Consider the following 20,672-nt stretch of genomic DNA (forward strand, 5'->3'; position numbering starts at 1 on the left):
TTGGATAGTTAAAATGAAGACTTATCTTCAGGCACACGATCTTTGGAGTGTGATTGAGAATGATGCTGAACCACCTCCATTGAGAGCCAATCCCACCATTGCACAGATGAGGCAGCATGCTGAGGAGCGAGCCAAGAAGCATAAGGTTATGGCCTGCTTGCAAAATGGAGTCTCTGATGTGATATTCACTCGCATCATGGCCTGTGACTCACCAAAACAGGCCTGGGAGAAGCTGAAGGAGGAGTTCATGGGGACTGACAAGACAAGGCAACAGCAAGTGATCAACCTCAGGAGAGATTTTGAAAATTTGAGGATGAAGGAGTCTGAGACCATCAAGCAGTACTCAGACAGGATAATGGCCATTGTCAACAGCATTAGGCTCCTAGGAGTGGACTTCACAGAGAGCAGAGTTGTTGAAAAGGTTATTACAACTCTCCCTGAGAAATTTGAGCCTAAAATATCTTCACTTGAGGACTCGAGGGACTTATCAGCCATTTCATTGTCTGAGCTAATAAACTCCCTGTATGCACTTGAGCAAAGGAGGGCAAATAGGCAGGAGGAGAATCCTGAAGCTGCTTTCCAGGCTAAAGCCAGTGAAGGCTCAAGTATGAGTGCAAAAGGCAAGAAGCCTTGGCACAATAGAAAGGCCAAGTCAGGAAGAGATGAAGCAAAAAGGGTGTTTCCACCATGTGTTCACTGCAAGAAGACAACACATTCAGAAAAATATTGCTGGTTTAGGCCAGATATTCAGTGCAGAAAGTGCAAACAGTTTGGTCATGTAGAGAAGGTGTGCAAAGGCAAACCAAGGGAGGCTACTCTACAACAAGCTAGACCAGCTGAGGACATGCAAGCTCAGGAGGAGCATGTGTTTACAGCAACCTGTTTTGTTGGCACAACAAAAACCAGCAATGATTGGCTACTAGACAGTGGCTGCTCACACCATATGGCAGCAGATGAGAAGTTGTTCAAGGGCTTAGACAGAAGCTTCCACTCTAGGATCAGAATTGGAGATAGCAAGCTCATTAAGGCTAAGGGCAAGGGCAGTGTGCTGGTTAGCACTGGTTCAGGTAACAAGCTGATCTCAGATGTGCTTTTTGTACCTGACTTAGACCAGAATTTGCTTAGTGTAGGCCAATTAGTTGAAAAGGGCTATACATTGGTTTTTAAGGATGGTTGCTGTACTGTTCAAGACATGAATGGTCTGGAGTTAATCTCAGTCTCCATGACCGATAGATGCTTCATGCTGGATGTTAGCCAAGTAGAAAGAAAGGCATACACCAGCCTTGCTGACAGCACTGACTTGTGGCATAGGAGACTAGGCCATGCCAATTTCAGATCGCTTGATCTGCTACATAGGCTGAATTTGGTTGATTGCATTTCAAAAGTTGAGGTTAGTGGGAATGTTTGTGAGGTTTGTCAGCTTGGTAAGCAGGTTAGACTGCCTTTTCCTACTGACAGTGCTTGGAGAGCTCAAAACAAGCTCGAATTGGTGCACTCTGATGTTTGTGGTCCTATGAGAACACCTTCAATCAGTGAGAACAGGTACTTTGCCCTGTTTATAGATGATTTAACAAGGTTGTGCTGGGTCTACTTCTTGAGGCAAAAGTCAGAAGTGTTTGAAGCCTTCTGTAAATTCAAGGCTTATGCTGAAAATCAGTCAGGCTGCAAAATTAGAGCTTTGAGGACTGATAATGGCTCTGAATATGTGTCTGAGAGATTTCAAAAGCTTTGTGACAGTGATGGGATTCATCATCAGCTCACAACAGTCTATACTCCTCAACAGAATGGAGTCTGTGAGAGGAAGAATAGGACTGTGCTGAACATAGCCAGGTGCCTCTTGTTTCAAGGCAAGCTTCCAAGTCAGTTTTGGGCTGAGGCAGTTAACACCTCAGTGTATCTGCTCAATAGACTGCCAACTAGAGCAGTCAAGGATAAGACTCCTTATGAGGCTTGGCATAGAGTTAAACCTGTAGTAACACACTTGAAAGTGTTTGGTTGTGTGTGTTATGCTCTTGTTTCAGTGGAAAAGAGAACCAAGCTCGAGAGCAGGGCCACTCCAGGAATCTTTGTTGGCTATAGCAGCAACAAGAAGGGCTATAGAGTTTATGATCCTATAGCAAAGAAAGTCTTAGTCAGCAGGGATGTAAAATTTGATGAAGAAAAGGTATGGAATTGGAATAGTGTTGAAGCTAACATGTTTGAAATGGATCAGTTGGACTTGGTTGCTGAGCCTACAGAAGAGGAACCAAGTGAAGATGCTGTAGATGACACACCAGTGAGGGGCACCAGAACTTTGGCTGATGTCTATCAGAGGTGCAATGTTGCTGTGATTGAACCCTCAGACTTTGAAGAGGCTGCCAAGGACAGAAGCTGGATGGAAGCTATGGAAGATGAGCTGGAAATGATCAATAAAAATGAAACATGGGAGTTGGTGAGCAGACCAGAAAATAAGAAGGTTATTAGGGTTAAATGGGTGTACCGAACCAAGTACAATGCTGATGGCTCACTGAACAAGCACAAGGCCAAGCTTGTGGTGAAGGGTTACAGTCAGCAGTATGGGGTGGACTTCTTGGAGACTTTTGCTCCAGTGGCAAGACTGGACACAATCAAGCTACTGTTTGCTTTAGCAGCTCAGAAGCAGTGGAAAGTTCACCAATTGGATGTCAAATTTGCATTCCTGAATGGTTTTCTCAAGGAGGAGATCTTCATTGAGCAACCTGAAGGTTTTGAAGTTGCTGGACATGAAGCCAAAGTGTACAAGTTAAGAAAGGCCCTCTATGGCCTGAAACAGGCACCAAGGGCCTGGTATGACAGAGTTGATGCTTATATGACCAAGCTTGGATTTGTGAAGAGCCTTAGTGAACCTACTCTGTATGTTAAGAGGTCAGAATTTGAAACCTTGCTGATTGTCTCCTTGTATGTGGATGACTTGTTAGTGACAGGGAGCAAAGTTGAGCTCATTGAAGAGTTCAAGATTCAAATGCAGCAAGTGTTTGAGATGACAGATTTAGGGGTCATGACTTACTTCCTTGGCATAGAAGTTCACCAGTCTGATCGGGGCATATTCATCAGCCAACAAACATTTGCCTTGAAGATTCTTGGCAAATTTTGCATGCAAAATTGTAAAGCAGTAAGTACACCAGTGGCACAGGGTGAAAAATTAACCAGCAATGGTGATCAGCAAAGGGTTAATGAGAGGCATTATCGAAGCCTAGTTGGTTGTCTGTTGTATCTAACAGCAACCAGGCCAGACATCATGTTTGGTGTTAGCCTGTTATCGAGATTCATGCATTGTTGCAATGAGGCACATTTGAAAGCTGCAAAAAGGGTCCTTAGATACATCAAAGGCACAGCTAACTTTGGTGTAATGTTTGAAAGTGGGAAGGAACTGAAATTAGAAGGTTACTCTGATAGTGATTGGGCAGGATCCCTCGATGACATGAAGAGTACCTTTGGATACTTCTTCACACTTGGATCGGGCATGTTTTGCTGGAGTTCAAAGAAGCAACAAACTGTTGCTCAGTCCACAGCTGAAGCAGAGTACATTGCTGCAGCAGGAACAGTTAATCAGGCCATTTGGCTAAGGAAGCTGCTTCATGACCTTAATGAAACTCAAGATGAAGCAACTGAAATTTGGGTGGATAATCAGTCTGCAGTTGCGATAGCCAAGAACTCTGTGTTCCATGGTAAGACTAAGCATTTTAAAATCAAACTGCATTTTGTTAGAGAGGCTGAACAAGCAAAGGAAGTCAGCCTTGTGCATTGCAGCTCAGGGGCACAATTGGCTGACATAATGACCAAGCCTTTAGGGGCTGCTCGATTTGAATCTTTGAGAAGTGCAATTGGAATGTGTTGCATACAGTTCAAGGAGGAGTGTTGAAAGCTGAACTGCAATGCAACATGGAGCCAGAAGCATGCTACTGTCGAGACCAGCAGCTATCAAGCTCAGCTCATTTTGCTTGGCGCGCACGAATGGTTTTTGGACCAAATGAAGCAACTGACATTGCTGTTTTGTTTTGATGTAATTTAGTTCAGTTTAATTGTAACTAGCTTTAATAGTTAGCAGGATTAAGTTAGTGATTAGATAGCTGATGTAAAAGCTGATATGGCAGCTCATTTTGTATTTGACTTTAACTTACATTGGTTGTAAATTAGTGGAGGCAGTTAGATTAGTAGGTAACTGTCAAATGAACAAATTGTAACTCCTTTTTATTTCAAATTTTGAATGAAAAAAATGTCAATGTTCAGTTACAATTCTTGCTGTACATTCAAGTTTCTTGCTTGCTGCTCTGCTTGTTTTCTTTTTTCTGCTTCGATTACTCTTGCTTCTGCTTGCAAATCTCTTTGTTGCTGCTGCCATTGTTCCAACAGAAGCGCTAGCTTTGATCTCTTCAGTCACTAGAGACATCTTTTTTTTTTCTAAAACTTGGAATTGATGCTGAGGCCCAAGGAGAGTGGCGATGATATAGTAGTGAAGCTATTTATCGACCCTCGTGGGAGGGGAAATATTTCCATAATGCCATTGTAGCATGCACATGCACATACCAAGGCTGGGGTTTAGGTGTAGCCAGCCTCCTTTTAGGTGAAGTAACAACACAACAGTTAGGCGAGTAATTTGGTGAAGAGACGAGGGCATGAGATTGCACCTAGCCACCTTTATTAGCATTTATGATACAGTTGGACGTTTATTGTAGGGTGATGATAAGGGTAAGGGAACGGTGGGGTGTTTTAAAAGAAAAAGGGTGTTGACAAAATGCCGTTGTGACAGTAGTTTAGGTGGGAGGGGGAATCCATTTATTGATGTGATAAACAGATGAACCACAAACAGATGGGATTTTTATACTTTCATAACTCAATTCTTGGTTTCTTACTCTCTTTTCTTCTTTTATACTTGAAACAGATAGTGCAGTACTGATTGCTAAAAGTAAAAAATGAAACGAGAGACTACATATCATCATCCTACAAACACTTGAAAGCAGATCACTGTAGCTAGTTTCTATAACTAATTTACTACCTCTGAATTAGGGGAAGGAGCAGCCTTTAATATTTTGCTGATCTGCCACTGTGAGTCAGAGCCTACTAGTTATGGGAATGCAATGCATGGTGGCCAGAGATGGGAGGTCCACCAGGGCCCCTTTGCCTGTCCTTGCTTTGTACAAAACAGGTCATTGTATTGAATACAAAGAGTAGGGTCGGTTTCATCTTCACCCAAATCCCCCCAAGTGTGTTTCCATGTCATCTTCACCCAAATGAAAAACGGCCTATCCTCCCTTTACATTGAGCCTGCAGTCATGAACTGGTCGGAGTTTGCAGCTTTTATATTGATATTATGGCCCATTTCACAGCTGTAACTGTTTTGGAAAGGATTCATCATGCTTGATCTCTTTTGGCATTGGTCATGAAAGAAGCAGTAGTTCCCATATTCCATAAGCAAAAAAAAAAGGTAAAATCATCATAGATCACCTGTATTAAGAGTTAGATTGCATTTTACTCTCTTTATTCAAAAAATGGGTAAAAATTTGTCTTTTTATATTAGATCAAAAAAGAAACGGATATTGTTACGATCTATTTTTATTATTAAAAATTTGGTCTCCATATGCCAGTATACGTGATACAGACATGTGTTCCTGTCTGGTTATTGCATCAATATATAAAAATTAATTTACTCATTTTAAGTAGAAAAGGATAAAAATATAATTTAACTTTTAGTACAAAAATCTATATAACACATTTGCTTAAAAAATGCATTACTCACCACTAGACCTATCCATAGGTCTTCGCAAAAATATGTAACTCATAATGTAAATTTGATTTGAAGATGTTTTGTAAAATTGATCACAAAGTTTATTTTAAGAGACATCATAATTTTTTTTTCTTATTATTACCAACAGGGGCGAAGATAGGGGCAAACGATGGTCTTATCTCTCCTAAAATATAAAACTATATTTTTAACTCTAAAAAATTTATAAAATTTTATGTTAATAAATGGTAAAATTAGAATTTAATTCTCTTAAAATGATAAAATTTTAATTTAATCATTCCAAAAATTGAAAAAATATATAATACAATTATATTTTAATTCTCATAAAAATATGTAAGACTTAAAAAAAAATTAGGTTCCCCTTGATTACCAATAGAAGTGGAACTAGTTGCCTATTTTTGGTACTTGATTACCAATATATAAAACCTAGTAATATTGGGCAGCGCTGAAATTTTTAATTTTTTATAATTAAAATTGATATAATTAATAAATGGCGCTGAAAGTTTTGTTATAATTAATAAATGTACTCTAATTATATTTTTTTCAAAAATCAATTAAATTTCTACTTTTTTTTACTCATTTGATATTTGCATTTTCAAAATTTATAAAAAAAACTTTCAAACTTTTTCAAAAAAAAAATTAAGCTTTTACTTTTTTTTTACACTCAATTGGATACTTAAACTTCAAAATGCATCAAAAAGATCCACAAACTTTTTTTAAAAAAGCAATTACGCTCCTGCTTTTATTAAAAATTAGAAAAAAAATTATAAAAAATTAAAATCAATAAAACATATAAATATTATTTAAATTTTAATAAAAAATTAAAATATTAAAAATTTAATAAAATTTATAAAATAATAGAAAAATCGTAAAAATATATATAAAAATTATAAAATTTTATAAAAATCGTAAAAAAATTTATAAAATATAAAATTCTATAAAGTCATAGAAAAATTATAAAATGCTTCTTTTGGTATGATAATTTTTATAAAATTTATATTTCTTTACATTTTATATGATTTTCTTACGACTTTATAAAATTGTATAATTTTTTTATATTTCTATTTATTTTATAATTTTTTATGATTTTTATAAAATTTTATAATTTTTTATATATATAAACTGTAAAGAAATATAATTTTCGTAAAAAAAATTTATAAAATTTATTATACCAAAAGAAGTATTTTATAATTTTTTTATAACTTTTATTGATTTTTATTTTTCATCATTTTTCACCACATGTCACATTGTGTTGCGACACGTGATGACTTTAATTGAAAAAAACTAAGCTGTGTTATTTTTTTATGATTTTTATAAAAAATATTTTTAATAAAATTTAAATTTTTTATATTTTTATTAAAATTTAATATTTTTTATAGTTTTTTTTCTAATTTTTAATAAGAGTATGGCTTTATTTGCTTTTTTGAAAAATTTTGAGGGTCTTTTTTATGCATTTTGAAAGTTCAAGTACCCAATTGAGTGAAAAAAAAAAAAGAAAAAGGAAAGGCTTAATTGCTTTTTTTTTTTAAAGTTTGAGGGCTTTTTATACTGTTAAGTCTTATATTTTGAGATTTACTTTGGAACTTGAAAGTAAATATTTAGAGTATAAAAATATAAGTAATTGAAAATTTTAGAGTAATATATGGAATATAATTAATTGGGCATTGACTTATTGCATACCATCATCAAAATTAATCATATTTATAAAGAAAAAACATTAATAACTTTTTTATAGAACTATTATTGTGTAATGAAGAACAAAAATTCAGAAATATCTATTTACTTATCAAAATTAAATTTTAAAAAACATTCTTACATGCGCTTTTGTCTTTTTCAAAAGAATATTGTAAGGCCACTAAATTATTTGTAAGATATGTTAATGAGAGACCACAAATGAACTGAAATACTTAATACCTAATATTTCTATAAAAAAGGGAATGAAGTTTTTGAATATAAAGTTTAAATTTCCTTTATAAGAATGGGGCATGACACTAATATAAAATTGATATTCCAAAAGAAAGTAAATTCTAATAACAATAAAAGATATTAGATTCATTAAAAATATCCATTGCTTTTAAATGACTTTTTTATATACATAACTTACCAAATAAATTGACCTATAAAATCTATTTAAGACCTCTAAAAATAATTTTAAATAAAAAATTATTGTTAAAAATATAGATTATTGAGGGGTAGATAAATAGGAATCATATACATTGGATATCTTTTACATTCCAAGTATAGACTTGGCCCCCTCAGTGCCATTGGTATATAAGAAAACCATCAACGCTACTTCCAGATTTGACCACAACCACAAGGAATATTTTTCCTATGGAAATATAGAAATACAAATCAAAGTTTAAACCCTTTCAACACATTCCAAAATAAACCAAAACCAGACACAGCAAAAGCCTTTGCGCCAGAACAAAAACCCTGACCCCTTGGCACCCACCCACCAAATTGCAAAAACATAAAAAACAAGTCTTTTAAAAATTTCATTGCGACCAATGTAGTAGACCTACAAAACTAGGGTCCCAATTCCCAAACTAAAAACACTTCAACCAAATTTGAAGCCACCAGGTGGAACACTTGGCTGCTGGTTCACCCCAAAATTAAAGCCTTGCTGATTTTCATTCCCACCATCTTGGATATTCTGTTCATCTTCTTCCTCTTCAGCCCAGTATCTCTCCAAGATCTTCACAGCCTTCTCGTATATCTCATGGTTGTCATGAGTTTGCAGGTTTTCAATTTTATCCAACCCATCGCACTCATCTATCATTTGTGCATATAGATTGATTCCACCGTTCATTCCCATTTCCTTATCAGCCTCACCAACCTTCAGAATGTTCTCAAGCCCCTCCAGGCACACCGTCACAATTCGTGGATCTGGACAGATTAGTAGGTCACAGAGTGGCTTAATGCAACCTTGGCTCACAAGGAATCTGCAAAATAACACATCATATGAGGTTCCCCACATTCAAGGGACATTCTGTCTCACATGCATATGATTCAAGCAATATAGTTAAGAACCATTATCATGTAAGGTTACTCAAATGAGGACCGTATTTTCAGTGCATATTGCCACAACAGCATGACCAAAACCTAATATATGATGGAAGAAACTGGAAGAAAGAATAAAGACAATGGCTGCATTCATTACCCTGTTAAACTAACTAATTTAGTTGAGTATGCCGACAATGCCTGTACCAATTGATATCTGAGTACATGTGTGCACCATGATGCTGATATTGCATTTGGACAATATCACAGCATATATTCTCAAGTGATTCCATGCATGAAGGTTTGCAATGCATGATTATCAGATCCAAAGAGGAAAAACTGAAATGTAAGCAGAAAAGGCAGAGGACATACTGAATCTGCTCATGAGATCCTCCAGAGGTGGCATTCGAGATGGCCCATGCAGCCTCCTTCTTAATGTCAAACTCCGCAAGTTGAAGAAGGTGTACAAGAGGAAGAATAATATTGGCCTCAATAACTGCCTGAGCCACAGAAAATCAACAAAAGTATCAATAACACCACAAGTGCCTCTAATATGTCAATGCCCCGAAACTAGTATCAACTTAAGTCACAGTCAAAATAAGCAAAGCTTCAGTTGCTTGTCAACTAAAATTTATTGACACCTCAGAATTATCAGCAACACATGACACGCCATCTTAGGCAGCCAAACAAGATGATTGAATTATTATACCTTTCAGGCCACTGCACAAATTGAGCCAATAAATCTTCATAAAAAGAGGGCAGATAGAGAAACTATACCTGTATTTGAGCTCTATTCCCAGCTGTTATATTGGAGATTGTCCAGCAGGCTTCTTTCTTGATACTTTTTTTGTGATTTTGTACAAGAAGTTGATAGAGATGAGGGAGCACCTTGTTGTCAATCACAAACTGAAAAATATACCTAGAGTTATTGAAGCTTTTAAAGGAAAGAAAGAAACAACTTCACAACAATTCTTTTGTATAATACAACAAGAGAGCTTTGAATAACTGATTCTATTTGGAAGAATATGTAGTTAGTTTACTATATCCTTACACTCACAATAAAGTTGATTGATGGCAATCCAAACGCAACAAGAATGTGAGTGCAGTAAACAACATAAATGATGCCAAGACTGCTGTGAACATGAATAAATGCACTTTATACCTGAGTCTGATTGTCATCACCAGTGACAATGTTTCCCACAGTGCGAAGAGCAGGTATAAGAACTGTCGGCGATGGATGACTGGCATGATTGAATTTTGGTCAGCACCAGTAGTCAAAATATTAGAACAAGAATAACCCACAAAGTATACAGAGATAAAAACCCTGTGATAAAAGCGAAAACTATTGGCGGTAGCTGAAATGGAGAGGGTGCATGAGATCCACGCTAAAAAAGTACTTAGAAAAGGATAGCAACCTAAGGTTGTTAACATTCCAGTATTTCTAGAGTACTCATAAGCTTACCCAAGAAGTTCCACCAGTCGTGGGCAGACCCCAGCTTCAATGACAGCCTGGATTTTGTCATTTGGGCCATCTGAAAGATAAGATAGTGCCCAGCAAGCATCTGTGAGAACTTCTTCATCATTTAAGTAAATAAGTTCCCGTAGAACTGGTAAAGCAGGCTTCACCTGAAAAGAACACAAGATTGTCGTCATAACCCATAAGCTCTATAAGTTACCAAGATAAATTGCTAAAAACAATAATAAGCTAATGAAAACTTCTATAATTATGATATCCACAGAAGCCTCTACAATCTTTACCTGCTCAAATGGTGTCGGTGGCTTGCCACGGCAGAAATTAGATAATGTCCAAGTAGCATTCCTCAGCATGGATAATTTAGAGCGCTCATTTAACTGAGCCAACAATGGCATAAGTGCACCATTACCAAGAACTAGATCTCTACAACTTGGTGAATCTCCAGCAACATTACCCAAAGCCCATACAGCCTAAACAGAATGTATAGGAAACGAGGATAGGAAACACATCAGTTGCTGGAGCTAAAAATGACTATCAGAACATGTGCACATAGATCAAAGGTAAAATATACTGCTCTGGCAGGTAAAGCACATGCAGAAAATGTAATAGTTAAAACTAAAACATTAACGATATAAGTTACTTGGGATGTATGAGATTTTTGTTATTCTAACAGGTACAGCAGATAAAAATGAGTTATTGAAAAAAAAATGGACCTGCTCGCGAACATCATCACTAGCAGAGCTAAGCAGCTGAACAAACATTGGAACAGCACCATGTTCAATAACAACCCGTGTGTGCTCAGATGTACCAGAGGCAACATTGGTCAAAGCCCAGGCAGCCTCAAACTAAAATCAAAGGGAAGTAGTCTCAGTAATGATAAGATCTCGTATACAAATTATTTCAATTTAAACAAAAGACACACAAGACATCATACTTGCAATTGAGGTACATCTTGTCTTCCAAGAAACTCCACAAATCGAGGGACAACTCCAGCTTTGATTACTTCATCAATTGGAGGACTGCGCTCTACAAGTAAAGCAGAAGAAAGTCAACAACGTAGATGGACATATTACTTAATAAAAGATCTGTTAAGAATATGAATTAGAAAATGGAAATTACCTATAGATAACAGCTTCCTAAACTGAGTTGTGGCTTCTAATTGTGAGGCAGGATCTTCCGACCACACCCCTTGTACCATCAAAGGGATACTTTCCAACTGTTAGATATCACCACAAGTAATACGTTCAGGATCCAAATAATGAAAAGCCTAAACTGGGAGGATCAAAACCGTAACAAAATCCTCTCCCACACTTCCTCTACATTCGGGCAGACCCGATGGTTAGATAACCTAACTCAAGAACAGTATGTTAAAACACATTTAACCTTTACCAAATCTCAACTCTGCCTCATGAAAACACTAAAATTTCCCCTCAACCACATTCATTTTATCAACCAACAAAACCAATCAGCAAACGGTTATTGGAACAAAACACTCCTGCCATAGAAAAGCTAATAGATCATAGAAAATTAGAATATTGTAATCCTAAATAAACAACCCTAAACCTCCACTTTTCCCTTTTCTGTCAATTAAAACAAACATGTATTTCATCAAACCCTTCACTCAAAAGACTAAATCTCAAATACTTGAAACAAGAGGGAAATTTTGCAGCAGACATAAAAGAAGTTTTTTTTTGGTTTATTTTAAATAAAAAAGCCCCTTCCTTTATCAAAATACTTGTACCACAGAAAAATATTAGGAAGGAAGAAAAACAAATCAAGTGAGTTTAAAGATCTCCATTGACTTAAGAACCCAAATCTTGCTGAAATCTTCTTCATTTTTCTAACATAAGTTAATAATGGAATATCCTTCCTTTCCGATCGTAAGAATAAACAATTGCAATCGAATAATAACAGCAATGATAACAAAAGCTAAGTAACAAGCAACAACTCAGTAGCATCAAGATCCCAAAATTCCCATAAACAAATCCAATCCAATCCAAACCCATCAATCGAAACACCCAAAAGAAAAAGAAAAAGGGTACCCTTTTCTCAATAGCGGCAGCATTTTGGACAGCATCAAGCAAAGGCTGCTGAGACTGAAGAAGAAGGCCTTCTCTACGCTTTTTAAGGAGATTGTCTTCGCGCTTGTTCTTCCTGATCTCAACCAAATTGTCCTCTCTCCTCCGCCTGGCTTCGTCCGCGTCCACCCCCGTCTTGTAACTCTTCTTCCGCACCTCAGTTCGGCTACCTGGTCGAAGCGACATTCTCTTCTTTTCTGAATCCCTGTCTTGATGTGTTTGTAGAATAAATGAAAAGGGGATCGATTCGTGGGTGAAGGTACAGAGGGTAGACACAGAATGTGAAGTAGAAAATCGATTGCTACTTTTCCCTTTTTATATATACTACATTTTATGCTCTAATACTCTTAACTACATTTTGACAAACTCAGCGACTCACTGAGCTGAGTCGACCAACAAAATACTAACTTTAAAAAGGTTAAAATTTTTATAAGTCCCTGTACTTTTTAAAATATTATAATTTAGTTTTTATACTTTTATTTCCATGAATTTAGTCTCTCTAGTTTTCATATTTCGAAATTCAGGTCCAATTGTTAACGCTATTATTTATTTTATTAAATTTTTTGGTGTGACATTTTGAAATAAAAAAAAATTCATTTAACTACTATGTAATTAAAAAAAAGTAACATTGTAATAAATATGAATTCAACAAAAAAAATTAACAAGGTTAATAGTTAGACTTAAATTTTGAAATCTGAAAAGTAGAGTACTAAATTCTTGAAAATAAAAGTATATGAACTAAATTTTAAATTGTTGAATAATATAAGGACTTATAGCATATTTTAACCTTTAAAAAATTGTTATGGAGTGATATGGACCATTCTTTTTAAGTTAAAATATTCCATAAGTCGATGTAACCTTCTTAAATTTAGAATTTAATCCCTATACTTGTATTTATAGAAATTTAGTCCCTCTAATTTTTTAGATTTTAAATTTAAGTCTAACTATTAATACTTTTAAAATTATTTTGTTAAATTTAAGCTCATTATAGCGTCATTTTTTAAGTCAAATTGTTATCAAGTGAGTGCTTTTTTTATTTTAAAATATTACACCAGCTAATTTAACAAAAAAAATTAAGAGGGTTAACAATTGGACATGAACTTTAAATTATAAAAAGTAAAAAAACTAATTTTTTGAGAATAAAAATATATAGATTAAATTCTAAATTTGTTAAGAGTATAAGGAGCTATAGTATATTTTCACTTTCTTTTCAAAGGAAAATAATATACTATATATTTAGCCCAAATGACAAAAAAAACACCTCCAGGTTTAGGGTTCATAATTATGAAAGACGGCCCAAAATAAATGGAGTACGTAAAAGCTTCAAAGTTTAATGTTTACCTTCACAATTTCACGCCCACCAACCCTAATTTAATAATTTCTGTACCACTAATTACAACATGCCTGGAAGTTATGTGGAAAATTTTCTATGTACTCTTTATTTTTTATTAAAAAAATAGATAAATTTGTCCAATACATTAAATTAAAGAATAAATTGATATTTTTATTAAAAAATTTATCCATTTATATTACTAAAAATTTGTCTCTATATGCTGACATGAGATATATATAACACGTTATATGTTACTATTCAGTTATTCTGTCAACAATACAAGTTCTTAACAATATAAATAAATGAAATTTTAATAGAAAAAATTAATTTACTCTTTAATCTGATGTACGAGGATTATTTTACTTAATTTTTTTAAGCAAATGAAATAGAATATAATCTAATTTCGAATACAAAAACTTCTATCATACTCATACAAATTCAAATTGAGTCAAACAACCAATGATCTCTAAGCTTAGCGTGAGTGAGAACATAAGCTGCTGACAAGAGTATGAGCAAAAGAAAAGTACTAGTAAGAGGACAAGAGCGTTAAGAATGCTAAAAGGGTTTATTACAATGCTGAAGCTCGTGCTCAAATGTGGGGTGGGGTGACTTGCTCCGCATTACATCACTTAATCAAGCGGTCCAGGTTGATCCTAGCCTAAAATATCTAGTCTAAGGCGATTTGTGTATAGTATGTAAGTTAAGGACTCTCCTAGGTGCTTACAAAAGCTTCCACGGGCATCAAGGGATGTGCCTCCCAAACCTTCTGAACTATGACCTTTTTTGGTACTCGGTTGTGCCGCATGTGGGTCGGACAATCCCTCTTATCCCTGTTGCGCGAATCCAGCCCAAAGTGATGATCGAATTGGACCCTCATGGATGATCATGTGATCCAATGGTGGTGGGCTAATATGTAAATACCTTTTAATACGTTAATAATTCATGTTAAATAGATTATGAGACATCCATTGTTGATGTTAATTTTTATGTTAAAAAATGTGTAACATGTTAATCATTTATTTAATTTAAATGAGAAGTATTATTACTTAAGTTCACGTTCATATGTACCGATAATAATGTTAATTTGAAACTCTAAACTCTATTTCAAAATTGAAATCTATTAAGAGTTTTTTTTTAATAAAATTTATTAATTATCTTTAGCATCGTATTAATGCGTCAAATGGCAGCATATAAAATGTACCACATAAACTCTGTTTTTTTTTTCTCTCTATAATCTCATATTATTATAGTAATATAAGGCTAATTCAATATTTTATTTGATAAAAATAATGTCTTAAATTGTTATAATATTGTAATATACAATTTCCTAAATTAAACATAAATAAAAAAAATGTTCATGGAATCCATTAATTTAATACTTATGAAATTTATTTATAATAAATTTTTTAAATGTTTCAGAAAAAGTTTTTAATTTTTTTTAAACTCAAACCTATAAACAATCAATAATATAATAAAATATAATTAGTATAAAAATCCTTAAAATTAAAAAATCTAATTAGTATAAATTATAACATAATAAAGTTACTTTTTTCTTTGTTTTTAAAATTTGATATTATAATTTTAAATAAGTAAAAAGACAGCTTTAAAATTTGATATGAAATTGGCTAGGTATATTGTCAGTTTTAAGATAATTTTTTTTAATTTTAAATTTGAAATAATTTTTTAAAAATTAAAATTAAAATTTAAAGGTTAAATAAAGAGATGAGATTTTATTTTTAAATAAATCAAATGATCATTTTAAAATTTGAAATAAAATTGGTTAGGTATATTTTGATTTTTTATATAATTTTTTAATTTTAAATTCAAAATACATTTTTAAAATTGAAATTGAAATTAAATTTATTCAAACGTTAAATAAAGAGTTTTTATTTTAAAATGAAAATTTATATATATATTTAATTTTAAATTCAAAATACGAATTTTTTAAAAGTAAAATTAAAAATAAATATATTGAAAGTATTTAAAAGTTAAATAAAGAATCGTGGTTTTAAAACATAAAATTTACTGTATAATTTAAATTTTCTTTAAAATACTTTTTTTCTAATAAAAATATTTTTAAATTTAAAATTCTTATCCTACATGTCATTTAAATTATTAAATAAATAATAATTTTAATAGACAATCATAAATTTTGAACCTAAAACAACTTGACATTTTCAAATGTAAAACTTTGGGGTTATAATCTAAATAACACTTTATGAATAACTAAAAATTATAGAAATTAATTTAAAAAAATAGAAAAAATAAAAATATATCACTTGTCATAATATTATGCATCTTTACCTTATTTTATTATTTTACCTTATTTTATTATAATATTAATTTGTATACTCATGCGATACACTTTAGGTATTTATATAAACATTTCAAAATATTTAATACTACAACAAACCTTTTAAAAATGATTTTCGCTTATTTAAATATGTTTTTCTTTTAACATTCAATATATTTAATATAAATAAAAAATGATAAATTATTGTTTAATCAAAATATAAGAAAAATAATATCATTTTGAATTAGTTTAAAATAATTTAAAAGAATTTTAATTTAATGATCAAAATAAATTTAAATTTCAAATAATTAGAAATATTTAAATTTTAAATAATAATTAGAAAACTTTTTTTTTGTAACATGTGTTGCAAGAATATTCAAATTATTAAAAAAATTATTAGATACATGTCTATATTAAGAAATTTATTTTTTAACAAAATTACTTTCATTTCCGTAAAGAAACACTAATATCATATTTATAATTTAAAATTTTTACCTCTGCGATGCTAACTAAAATTATGCAAATGAGTTTTTTCAAAAAAATGTGTAAAATAATTCAAGTTTAAAATCTATTTAAAATAAATAAATGAAAAGCATTATCTTTTTTGATTTAAAAATTTTAAAATTATAAAAATTAAACATATGCTTTATTTAAAATTATTAATAAATAAAAATGGAAAAAATAAATTAAGAAGTATTATACTAAAATTCCTTCTTAATAAATCTTAAAATTGTTAATATTCAATTTTTTTATTAATATCCATGTTATTGTCACATATAATTCATTTGATTATATTGAAAACTGGCAACTTTTCAATCTATAGCTCAAACAAAAGTCTTATTATTTGTGAAATTCTTAGATGAATTCTTAAGTCACATAAAATTTTATTGAATTTTTTTTTTATAAAACTTTATATTTATTTTTTATTTGAAAATATTTATAACTAATTTTTTTATTAATTAGACTCAATAATTTTTTCAATAAAATTTATTAAAAAATTAAGTTTTTTTTTCCAATAGTTTTTACGTAGGGTGAGCAAAATTCGATTCGTTTCAAAAAAGTCGAAAAAAATTTCGAATTTTGAAATATTCGAATCGAGTTAATTGAATCAACTCGAATTTTTTTCGAATTTCCAGTTCAAGTTGAGTTGAATTTTCGAATTCGAATAACTCGAATAATTCGAATAAACCGAATATAAACTATATTTTTTAATTTTTTTTAAATTTTAGGCTTTTACTTAAACCCAATTTCCCCCAAACCCAAACATTTTATATTTTCCATTTCCCCAAGCCCATCTGCCCAAGCCCCAAAGATTTATTTTCCTAAATCCCAATCCCTCCCTCAAATCAAAACCCCAGCAAATTCCAAACCCCAATTATTTTTCTTTTCTCTTCATTTCTATTCAATTCAAACCCTAAAATCTATTTTTCTCAAAAAAGCCTAAAATAAACCCTCATTCCTTCTTCTTCTTAATTATTTTTTACCTATTTACTCACTTATTTATTCACTTATTTACTTCAATTTTTTGTTGTATGAAAAAATATTTTTTTAAAAAATTACATAAAAATAAACAACACTAAAGTCATTTTTTTAAAATTTAACTCGAACAAATATATTCGATTCGAATTTCATCTCACTCGACTCGATTTGAGAAAACTTCAAATTAAGTTAGGATGATAAAATAAGATTCGAAAATTTGATTAACTAGAAAATTTTCGATTCGATTCTATCGAATGCTCACCCCTATTTTTACGTTTTATTTATGTTGGGTTTTATTTGAATTTTGTTTTAGATTTACATTTTTGAGGTTTTTCTATTACCTATTTGGGCCATATTTTATAGGTTTGGGCTAATAAAAATATCATACTGATTCAATCGATTTTTTAAATTAGTTCAATCGTTTTGATTTCATGTTTTAATAGTAGTTCTAAGTGGTTCGTTCAAAAATCAATTTTAATTCAGTCGGTTTAATTTTATGTTTCAATAGTAATTCCAAGTGGTTCACTCAAAACTCAATTTAATGTCATTGCTCGAACAGATACACCTATCAATTCTTGATTCAACCTGTCGAATCGATTTATCCAATTTAATTCCAACAATATTGATACAACACTAATTTATTCATGCCATGAAAAAAAATTGTAATTTTGTTTCTACAAAAGAAAAAAAAATTAAAATATGTTGTTAGTTTCTGAACTAGTATAGAATTTGAGATTTAGTCATGTACTTTAAAAGTTAAAAATTCAATTCTCTTAATTTTCATTTCAAAAATTCTAGTCCAATCATTATCATTGTTGATAATTTATGTCAAAAACTTATCAATTTTATCATGTTTATTTTTTATCAATCATATGTCACGTCCTCTAAGGACGGCCTAATCAAAATTCTATTTTGATTAATTTTAACAGTAAATATTTAAAAATTTTAATAATTAGATTGAATTTTTAAAATAAAAAATAAAACTTTTATTTAGTAATTTATCTTTCAACGTGTGGAACAAGAAAATAGGGTGTAAGGATTTGGGTTGAAAAAGCTATAGTTTCATTTTCTAATTTCTAAATCCATAATTACAAGAATTAATTGGTGATTGAATTCCATTACATCATATTAGATAGACACCGGTTGTCTTGGGTCAAAATAATCGCTTATTCATTAATTATTATAAAAAATACTCCATTTTATTTTGATTTTCTTCTAAGCTGAAGGCTAAATAAATCACGCACCAAAACCTATTAATTACCTAATTAAGACATGTATGACTTTTCTTTGTTTTAGGTACATAATACTTCTTTTTCTAACTTCAAAGTTTTTGATAGACACATAATAATTGGTGGGAAAGTTATTTTCCCATGTAGATGATAAGCAACATAAATTATTAGGACAAAATTAATTATTTTTTATTTGTGTTTAGGGTATTAATTAACTTATATGTAATATAAAAAGAAAACTGTCATCTCTTCGTATTTTGGTCTCTACAATTTAGATTCATCAGTCTAAAGATAAATATCTATATTTTATTTTCTTCTAAGTAAATGATTATAGCATAGAAAACTTAAGACAACTTATTGAATTAAATAATTGTGTACTAAAAAAGAAACTTATTCACGAATGATATTATATTGCTCCAACAACAACGTTTGCATTACCTACTCTAAAATTCAAATTTTATACTAGTTTATTCACGAATGATATATGATATGCCCCTCTAACAAAATTTACATGAAAATTCTCATGTATTAAAATTAAAAAATCAGATATGTCATACATCCAAATCAAAATAATAATTTAAAATTAATATTAAAATAATTTCAGACCATATAAATAATATTATTTGTTTTTAAAACTTTTCATACATATGTAGCTTTTTATGTATATTTTCATAAATTTATTTATTTTGTGTTAATATTATTTCTTCGTAGTTCCTTGATCTTAGCTGAAAGGCCAATATATTTTTCATAGCTCCATTCTTCCCAATTGCATTATGTTACCAAGGATGAAATTAGGAAATTTGTTGGGAGGACGAAATTAAATTATATATTTTTATAATTGTAAAAATATAATTTTATCATTTTTATAGTTTATATTTTTATAATTTGTAAAAGATTAAATCAAATTTTTATCATTTTTAGATTGGTCAAAGTACAATTTTATCATTATTAAACTACAAAACACCTCAATAAAAAAATTTATTTTAAGGAGAGTCGAGCTACTGCAAGCCCACTGAATTCGTTGCTGAATGTTGTATAATTATAGTGGGTTGAAATATTTTAAAGTAATCAAAATTATTATATCAACTTGATTATAGTTAAATATCTTTCAATTTTATGTCTTATGTTATATAATAAATTTTATTTATTTAAATTCTCTTATTCTTTTTGCTTTTTTATTAAATTTATTAAATTAAAATTTCAATTATGAGTATGCCCGGCATTTATCAAGTTGAAATATATGATTCACTTTTAATTAAAATATCCAACCCCTAATTTATAAGTAGGAAAGAGAACCAAATGGTATCTCCCATTTCATGCAAAAGCAGCAAAACATTGTATCGGTAATCATCCACATTGCTATTTATTTAACAGGCTTGATATCTGAATTTATATTCCTGCTATCTTTTTTTTAATTTAATATTTGTATTTAATAAAAGTTATATTTATTAATATCTAAAAGTAATAAATTTAATTTTTCAGTGTTCAACTCTCATCCCCACCTTAATATTGTATAAAAAAATATCATTTTAAAATTATAATAATTTAGTAAAAATATATATATTTTTATTATTTATTAAATAATATAATAATTAATATAAATTAAAACAAAATATAAAGAAAATTCGTTCACGGGTAATAAAATCTAGTTTGACTAAAGAAAAAAGTGCTGTAATTGGGTAGGTAAAGGAAAGGGGGAGCAGTTACGTATAAAAACTAAAAACACTGACTAAGATGCGAAATACCTTGACCACCTCATCCTTTCATGTTTCAACAATCCTTTCACATGCATGTACTGCACGCCTTTTGTTGATGAAATCCAATCTTTGTTTGCTGATTGCTTAACCATCCCTTTAATGATTTATGTGAAAATGGATATATGTAAAAAAGGGAAATCCCATAATTAAAACTGTCAAAATTAAGAAAGATGAACTGTGGCTTTAGCTTCATGCATGGCTGATGGCTGATGTCAAAATTAAGAAAGATGAACTGTAGCTTTAAGTCTTTGGTAGTCGGAATTAATTG

General features: G+C 31.1%; 1 protein-coding gene across 1 annotated transcript; it reads right to left on the reverse strand.

Moving 5' to 3' along the window:
- Positions 1-8,061: 8,061 nt before the first annotated feature.
- Positions 8,062-12,693, reverse strand: LOC107893816 (importin subunit alpha-4). Its single transcript, XM_016818906.2, has 10 exons — positions 12,278-12,693; positions 11,355-11,451; positions 11,170-11,261; positions 10,949-11,080; positions 10,520-10,705; positions 10,224-10,387; positions 9,924-10,002; positions 9,539-9,667; positions 9,134-9,261; positions 8,062-8,703 (listed from the first exon to the last, which is right to left on the reverse strand). Exons 1-10 carry the CDS (start codon positions 12,497-12,499, stop codon positions 8,319-8,321), a joined length of 1,614 nt encoding a protein of 537 aa, XP_016674395.1. The 5' UTR covers positions 12,500-12,693; the 3' UTR covers positions 8,062-8,318.
- Between the last annotated feature and the right edge of the window lie 7,979 nt (positions 12,694-20,672).

Source organism: Gossypium hirsutum, chromosome A08, assembly GCF_007990345.1.
Source record: "Gossypium hirsutum isolate 1008001.06 chromosome A08, Gossypium_hirsutum_v2.1, whole genome shotgun sequence".
Classification (NCBI taxonomy): domain Eukaryota; kingdom Viridiplantae; phylum Streptophyta; class Magnoliopsida; order Malvales; family Malvaceae; genus Gossypium; species Gossypium hirsutum.